The sequence below is a fragment of the Aptenodytes forsteri genome, unplaced genomic scaffold (genome assembly GCF_000699145.1).
Source record: "Aptenodytes forsteri isolate BGI_AS27 unplaced genomic scaffold, ASM69914v1 Scaffold563, whole genome shotgun sequence".
NCBI classification, from domain to species: Eukaryota; Metazoa; Chordata; class Aves; order Sphenisciformes; family Spheniscidae; genus Aptenodytes; species Aptenodytes forsteri.
In genome coordinates, this window is record NW_008795318.1 from 701,472 (window position 1) to 709,305 (window position 7,834).

At 61.9% G+C, this 7,834-nt stretch overlaps 1 protein-coding gene across 1 annotated transcript; it reads right to left on the minus strand.

Annotated features, from left to right (window-relative positions):
* Window positions 1-3,018: 3,018 nt before the first annotated feature.
* Window positions 3,019-7,570, minus strand: RAB37 (RAB37, member RAS oncogene family). Its single transcript, XM_019472175.1, has 8 exons — window positions 7,457-7,570; window positions 5,277-5,318; window positions 5,064-5,130; window positions 4,925-4,977; window positions 4,422-4,487; window positions 3,571-3,627; window positions 3,231-3,307; window positions 3,019-3,124 (listed from the first exon to the last, which is right to left on the minus strand). The coding sequence occupies exons 1-8, from the start codon at window positions 7,562-7,564 to the stop codon at window positions 3,019-3,021; spliced, it is 576 nt and encodes a 191-aa protein (XP_019327720.1). The 5' UTR covers window positions 7,565-7,570.
* Between the last annotated feature and the right edge of the window lie 264 nt (window positions 7,571-7,834).

Below are 7,834 nucleotides of genomic sequence, written 5' to 3' on the forward strand. Positions count from 1 at the left end.
CGGCGGAAATGAGAGAGCAGCCCCAGTCCTCCGAGCAGCCCCACTCCTCCAAGCAGCCCGCGGCGCCTGCTCGGCACCCTGGGGCCCGAGGAGCCAAGAGTGGGGAGATGGGGGAAACCCTGGGGGGATTTGCTCTGCCCCGGCCCCCGCGTGCTCCGCTCGACGCCCGGGAAGCAGAAGTGGCTGCAGGGGGTTACGAGAGTGTGAGATCCTGGGGTTTCGGGTCAGCCGGGGCAGAGCAAGGCAGCAGCAAGCCTGGTCTGCTCCGGTACCACAGCAGGGCTGCTGGTGCTGGGCAGAGCTGGCCCCCGGCCCCGAGGATCGTCCTGGGGAGCGCAGCATGGAAATACCGTCAGTGTCTCTCACTGCCAGGCTTCAGGAAGTTCAGGCTGGCCAAAGGTCCCTGGGGTGGCTGGGATCACGTTTAACCGTGCCGCAGCCGGGCCAGTGAGGAGGTGACAGCAGCAGCACACCACAGGACATGTCCCTCCCAGGCGGCTCTGCACTGAACCCCTGCCACGGGGAGCCAGCAGCCGAGAAACCCCCCGTGTGCTGGGGGGTGGCCACACTCCGGCGCCTCGGGGCCGGGCTGGGAGTGGAGGGTGGGCTCATTTGTTTCCTCCACTCGGCTGAGCATTTGCCTGCAGCCGCTTGGCCCTGAGAAAGGCAGTGGAGAGGAATCCCACGGCAGCCGGCGGCAGATGCCTGCAGAGAGAAAAACCAGGGCGAGCGTGTCGCGGTACGGCCCCAGGACGGGGGGGGGTCCATCGCCTGCAGCATCAACGCGGCACAGCCCTCCCCTTGGCAAGGGGGTTCTGAGCGACACAGCCCTGCAAGCGTGCGTGTTTGGGGGGAAGGGGGGGAACGACACTTTTTGGGAGCGCTGCCCTAAGTCAGGAAACAAAACCCAGCTCCAAGAGGGCTGGTTTGAGCACGGGACCGTGATAAGGAAGAAAGGCAGCAGCAAAGGAAACAGCCGGAGCTGCTTTTGGGTACGGCGGATCCTGGCAGCGCCTGCAGGATGGCAGGGTGCAGGCAGCACCGTCGCAGGCAGCACCATCGCACCCCAGCTGCCTCCTCCTGGCAGGGCCCTTTGCGGCTCGGTGTGACGTTAGGGGAGCTCAGGCTGGAGGGGGGAAAGCAGAAAAGAGCCAACATCTGTTTGTGTTGAAGCCATCCAGCATTTTTTGCAGACATCAGCCAAGCGGCAGCAGCAATGCCATTGGTGGGAAGACGGAGTTATTTGGGGAATGCTGGACTCCGCACCATGAGAACAGCAGGGGAGGAGGTTGGTTTTAATTTAACAGGCCATGTTTACTCTTCCCCTCTCACCTTTGGACTGTCTGAAATGTGCAACGAAAGCCCCAGTGGGGAGAAAGGGGCCACGGGTGCTTCCCCCTCCCCACGGCTGCTCCCAGGGCCCCCCCCCCCAGCCCCGCTGCTCTGCAGCGCCTGAGTGCAGCAGCCTCCCACATTGCAGACCCCAAGCAGGTTTTTCTCACGCAATAAAAGAACAGGCAGATGCAAAGCCTCAAAAATACCCAGCTTTAATCTGTAAACTTGCAAAGAGAGACCCGGGAGCAGAGCGGAGCAGAGGCGAAGGAGGCACCAGGGCTGCTGAGAGACGAGCGGTTCAGGCGCAGAGCCAGGGAAGATGCTGGCGGGGACGGATGTGCTAGCCAGTCCCCGACTCCCACGTGCAGCGGTGCCATGCCCTCCACAGCTGCCCTTCGCATCAACTCTTCAGCTGCATAACCAAATATTCACCGACTCACCACCCTGGGTAGTGCTCGGGGGAGCTGGCAGTGTGCTGGAGGGGTCGGCAAGGCCAGGCTGAGCACCGGGGATGTGCCACAACGCGGGGCCCAAGCCTTGCACCCTGCACCCCGCCGGTGCCCAACGTAGCAGCGTTTGCTGGCTGAAGCATCTCAGGCATCTGCTCTCCAGAGAGTGGGTTTCAGCTGCTATTTGCCAGCGGCAGGAAGAAACAGTTGTATTACATGTGCAGCGATGGGAGAGAAACCCAGCCTGCCCTGGGAGCCGGCAGGCACAGCAGCCCCAGGCCACCGCGGGCACCTCCACCCCACCAGCTCCAGCCTGCATGAGGCCGGAGATGGTTTTGTCTGGAGGGATTGAAAAGAAAAAGGCTTTTCTTGTTTTAAAAAAAAAAAAGTCTCTAATTCCTGTGGCTACAAGAGGGGGGAACTAAAGGTTTTTCCAAATTGCCGTGTGTACTAGAAGTGCCCCAAGTGTCGCTTGGGTCTTCCCAGGGGAGCTTTATTTCTCATGCCAGCTGCGCGGGCAGGGAGCAGGCTTGGCTGGACGCTTCCCCATCCCGGCCCTTCCCTCCGGCAGAACCGGGGCACAATGGGGACATCGCTGCCCTCATGGCGGCAGGAGGATAAAAGCCGACAGCAGGAACCACAGCAGCGAGGAGCCACAGCCGAGTGTGGGCACCGGCTGCACCCGGGCGTGGGGCAGCCTTGGGGGCAGAGCCAAGGCTCCCTGGAGGGAAGCCAGAGCCCGGCAGCACTGGGGACGCGGGGGGCTGGATCAGGCCCTTCCAGCCGGACGAGAGTAGTACCGAGAGCGGGGATGGCTGCAGGGGAGGAGAGGGCTGGGGGCTCCACAGGGGCTCAACCATGGCACACACATGGCTCCTCCAGCCGCTCCAAGGGGCCCTCATCCAGGTGCGGGGCCGTATCCTGCATCCTGCTTGGGTGATGTAGACATCTCCGTGGCTCGCTGGCCAGGCTGGCACTCATGACACCGCGGTTATTCCCCCAGTGGCACACAGTAAGCTCCAGGTATTGCCCTGCAGGGCAGCAGGATCCAGCCCCTGGATCCTGGCGCCGGGGCGATGGCTCTCCTCGTCCACGCTCCACTCCGCCGTATTGTCCCATTCACGCTTGGCTTGTCAGAGCCTGGTTCCCTTGGGTGCTCGAGGGCAGGTTTGGGCCCCCACTCTGCCTCCCGCCTGCCTGCGCCCCCGGGGCTGCCGGCTCTTCCCAGCTGCTCTCAGGCGAAGGCACAGCAGCTGGATTTCTTCTTCTGCGACTCGATGTAGTCGTGGATCTGGAAGCGGGGCTCATCCGGCAGCTGCACCGCGCGCTGCTTCAGCTCCCTGGGGTGGTGGGGCCGTGTTACCTCCCCTGCCCGCTCCAGTGCTGGTGCAGGAGGCGGTGGGGCCGGGGGGACACCTCCCTTGCCCAGGTCCCCCAGGTACTTACTTGGCAATGGCCAGGAAGGCCAGCTCCACGTTCATGCCTGTCTTGGCGCTCGTCTCCATGAAAGGCACCCCATACTCCTGCAAGGGCAGCACGGCCCCATCAGCAGCCAGCCCCAAAATGCCCTCCTGCCCCTCTGAATCGTCCCTGTCACCTGGCTGATGCTTGGGGACAAGGTGCCTTGCCCCAGGTTTTATGTGCAAGTGGCTGCCGCGCTGCCCATGCTAGAGCCAGGCGCATCTGGGCACCCATCAGAGGGGATGGCACGGCTGCACAGGGACCCTGAGCGATGTGCAATTGTCTGGGGGGGGCTGCAGCCGGGTTAGACTCCAGCATGGCTCACCCTGGCCAGAGATGCTCCATCCTCCGTCCTCACAGCTCTCTCGCTGCTCACGTCGGCCTACCAAGGGAAGAAAAGTGTCACCGCGTACCAGGGCCAGCTGGCACCCTGAGGGCATCTGGCAACCAGGCAGTGTGGGGTGCGCAGGGGGCTGCCAGGAACTGGGGGCGTCAGGGACCCGGGAACACCCAGTGCCCAGAGGAGAATCCGGGATCTGTTGAGCATCTGGGACCTGGTGGCATCGAGGATGGGGGGGGGAGCATCCAGGACCTGGGACACTGAGGACCTGGGGCAGCATCCAGTACCTGGGGGCATCCAGGACCCAGGGGGGCTTCTGGTACCCTGCTGGGCATCAAGTACCCAGCATCATCCAGGATTCAGGGGGTATCCAGTCCCAGGGGAAAATCCGGTACCCAGTCAGGCATTGGGCACCTGGCAGCATCTAGGACCCCCAGAGAGAATCTGGGACCTGGTTGGGCATCTGGGACTTGGGGATACCTGGGATCTGTGGGTGCCTCCAGGACCTGGGTGGACATCCCATACCCGGCGGCATCCCATTCCCAGCAGCATCCCGTACTGGGAGCCTCAGCCTCGTGCTGCCCCCCACTGGCTGCTGGGGACACCGTCCCCCCCACCCCGGCTCCCCAAACCTCTGGGGTCACGTCTGGGCCCGGCTGAGCCCAGAAATCAGCAGAGCCCGTCAGAGAGTGCAGGCAGGGTGCACCCAGCCGGCAGGCAGAGCGCCCACCGAGCCCCATCCCTCCACAGCCATGGGGACGGCAAGGGCAGGGCCAGACTGGCACGGCACGGCACGGCACAGCAAACCACAGGGTGAAGGGGGACCCTGCACGCACCTTATTGCCCAGCAGCATGATGACCACGTCCTTCTGGGCGTACTCGTGGATCTCTGTCAGCCAGGCCTGCGGGGCAGTGGGGCTACGTCAGGGCGAGCAGTACCCCCGTCCCTCCCCTCTCAGCCCGCACGCCCCCCGCGAAGACTGGGAAAACGGCTTTTTTTTTTGGCATGGGAACCATTCCAGCATCACAGCCGAACAGTCCTGAAAACGCCCCGTCTCCTGGCTACAGCCCAAGCCTACACGTAGTTCACGTCCATCCCAAGCTGCGTTTTCTCCCTCCAGCCATTTACCATGTCCCTAAACAAAGCTCACCCAGCCGTGCAGTGCCCAGCCAGGTGCCATGGGGACAAGCTCCCAGCCGGCTGACTCTGGCTGAAACAGCTGGTTCTTGCATGCAAAACAAGCTTCAAACTTCCCCAAACACCCAGCAAGCCACACAAGGCACCCACGACCCCAATCCCCAGGGAGAAACACACTCCCAACCGGCGGAGGGGACTCACGCGGATGTTGTCGAAGGACATCTTGCTGGTGATATCGTAGAGCAGGAGCAGGGCTGGAAGGGAAGAGGTAGAGGCATTGCCCCGCTGCAGGGATGTGCTCTGGCCGGTCTCCCCCATCCCCACTGGACCCCAAACCCACCTTGGGCATCCCTGTAGTAGGCGTGGGTGACACTGCGGAAACGCTCCTGTCCTGCCGTGTCCCAGATCTGCCGAGAAGCCGCTCTGGTGAGAGCGTGGAGGGGAACGCCCCTGGCTGGGGATGCCCCTGAGGCTCCCAGCCCACCCACGCTCAGTCCAGGGTTTTTTTTCCAGCAGCACGGCTGGGAATTGCTGACCCCCTCCCAAAGCTCACCTGCAACTTCACCTTCACGCCATCCACAGCCACCACCTTGTTCTGCAGAAGAGAAGGAGAGCACGTTTATCACCCCAAGGCTCATCTTGCCATGGGTGCCAGCAGCCCTGGTATGGAGCCGGCTGTGCCCCGGCCCCTCAGCTGCTCTCCCCCGGCCGGCGGGATGAAGCCAGGCTGCCTGTGGGGCTGGACGTTGAAGCCTCACTGCTACAAACCCTGGTCCTGCTGGGGGGCTGCGATGCCACGTGGCACCTACAGGGACATCCCAGAGCAGCATCCCCTTGTGCCAGGGTGGAAAAGGGCAGAATCAGGTCCTGACGGAGACAGGACAGCAAGATCCCAGCCTGCTTTGGACCTGGTGCCTCGCTCATCTCCTACAGCCAGCGCCCCTGTCCTGTGGCTCCCGAGTCCCCTAACAAGCCGGCTAATGATGCAGGCTGCCCTGCAAAGCCCGGGGACACTGACCTGCTCCGGCTCCCACCGGGCAGCCCCAAGCTTGCAGCAGCCCCTGCCCGCGCGGCCAGGGGAAGTTCGGCAGAGCTGGAGAAGTGGGGAGGGTCTTGCATAAACTACATGCAAATGTGCATCTATTAATAACATCTTGGCCTGCTTTTATGTTTGCCCACCATAAAGCCCTGACCCTTCTGCTAGGATTCCCCTGCTCCATGTGCTGAAAGAACCACTGCTGCACTAAAAATTTGGACTATTTGCAGCAATTTAAGGCCTTCGGATGCTACGAGCTGCCTGGGGATGCTCAGTGGGCAATGCTGGGTGTCCAGCTCAGGTTTCCTTGCTGGTGGGAGCCTCGCTTGGCCCTTAAAAGCGGTTGCACACACTGAGCTGGGGGGTTGCAGGCAGCACATAGCTTTATCCAGCACGGCAGGAGGAAATCTCCCAGGTCAGGGCAGTTTGCAGCCAGGCATTGGGGCCGCTCGACCCTGCAGCCGGGCTGGGACCGGGGAAGGGAAGCAGCATTTGCAAGTGAGGGGGGAAGGCAGTTATCAGAGAGGGCTTAAGCAATCACTGTACTCAACTCGGAAGCGCAGGGACTTCTCTCCAGAGGCCCGAGAAAAGAAAAGCAGGAGTTACCAAAGGGCTATTTTAAGACTCTCAAAGAACTGTACTTGGAGGGACGATTCTGGAAAGAGAAGACCCCTATAAATAATTTAGTTGCCTGGAATTGTTTGAAATGGAAATTCAGGCCATGTGGAGATGATAAAAGTTGAGAAAATGGGTTGAATAAAACAAAAAATGTGCCCTAGGAGACGCTGAAAATTATCTACCAGCAGCAAGACGTGAGCTGCTGGAGGGGATGCTTGCATGAGGTGGAGCAGGTACCTACAAACTGGCAACACCCCTGGGGCCGCCGGTGCTGAGCCCAGCAGTGGGACCCAGCAGATTTTCCTTCTTTCACGACTTTATTGGAAGGACAAGCTACGAGACCCCTCCAAAGCAAATCCACAGCCCTCTCCCCCCAGCCCCCGCTCACCAACCCCCCCAATTCCCCCTTGAAAGCCAGGAGCAGCCCGGGCAGGAAAGGCAGAAGAAAACCAGAGCAGCTGCAGCTGCAGCGGCAGAGGAAGCGCCGACCACGCTCGACACGTGTCGGCAGCCGCAGGCAGAGCCCTGCCCGGGGACACCCCCTGTGACTTCCAGCCTGCTGAAATGCCGCTCTACCCTGTGCTGCGAACAGCTCTGCCTGCCCGTGCATCCCCAGAGAGACCCTGCAGCTGAAATTTGGTGAACAGAGAGCAGCGGGAGGGTTTAAACGGGATCTGGTGACCTTAACAACTCCTCAGCAGTCAATTTCAGCCCTTTCAAGGCACAAAATTACAGCAACCAGCGTTTGTCCCCGCCAGCCGTTGACCTCAGCCTGGCCAGTGGAGCGTGCCGGCCACCCACCAGACACCCCCAGCCCATGCACGCAGCCAGGATGGGTAAACTGAGGCTTTTTGCTGATTTAAAGGCAAGAGGTGACATTCCCAGCGGGCTCTTCTGTCTGTTACCACGCTCCCAGGGAGAGGTGGAAGGGTTTCAGCAAGCGTCTACAGCTGGTTAGGAGACTATTTGGGGTTTGGGGTGCAGAGGCTGGGAACCCCCCATCCCCCCTTCCCAGCGCCCCGTCCTGGCCGAGGTGTGGGTCAGGGGAGGCGAGGGGCCAGCAGCCGTGGTGGTCTCACCCGGAAATCTATGCCCACGGTGGCTATGAACGTCCTGGAGAGAAAGGCCCCGTCTTTGAACTGGAGTAGGAAGCAGGTTTTCCCCACGCCCGAGTCTCCAAGTAACATCACCTGCAAGATGGGCGCAGGGAGAGGTGTCAGCGGGACGGGGAGGGGGCAGCATCCCTGGGTGGTGCTGAGCCCCCCACGGTCCCTTGTGTCCCTCCGTTTCTTTCCCCAGGGCTGGTCCTGCTGAGCCTGGGGAGCCCCGTGAGAGCTGGGGGTGGGATGGGACCCCTGAGGGTGCAGGGGACCCCCGAGGGTGCAGCCAAGCAGTGCCCCAGGGCAGCGGAGCAGCCCCCAGCCACCGAAGAGGGGGAGAGCAGAAGAGGAGAGCTG

Coding starts and splice junctions, on each gene's coding strand:
- RAB37 (XM_019472175.1), bottom strand. CDS start 7,564: ATGTTACTTGGAGACTCGGGCGTGGGGAAAACCTGCTTCCTACTCCAG. Junction 4,488..4,924: donor TGTCCTTCGACAACATCCGC/GTGAGTCCCCTC, acceptor ACTGCCCCGCAG/GCCTGGCTGACAGAGATCCA. Junction 3,628..4,421: donor TCATGCTGCTGGGCAATAAG/GTGCGTGCAGGG, acceptor TTCCCTTGGTAG/GCCGACGTGAGCAGCGAGAG.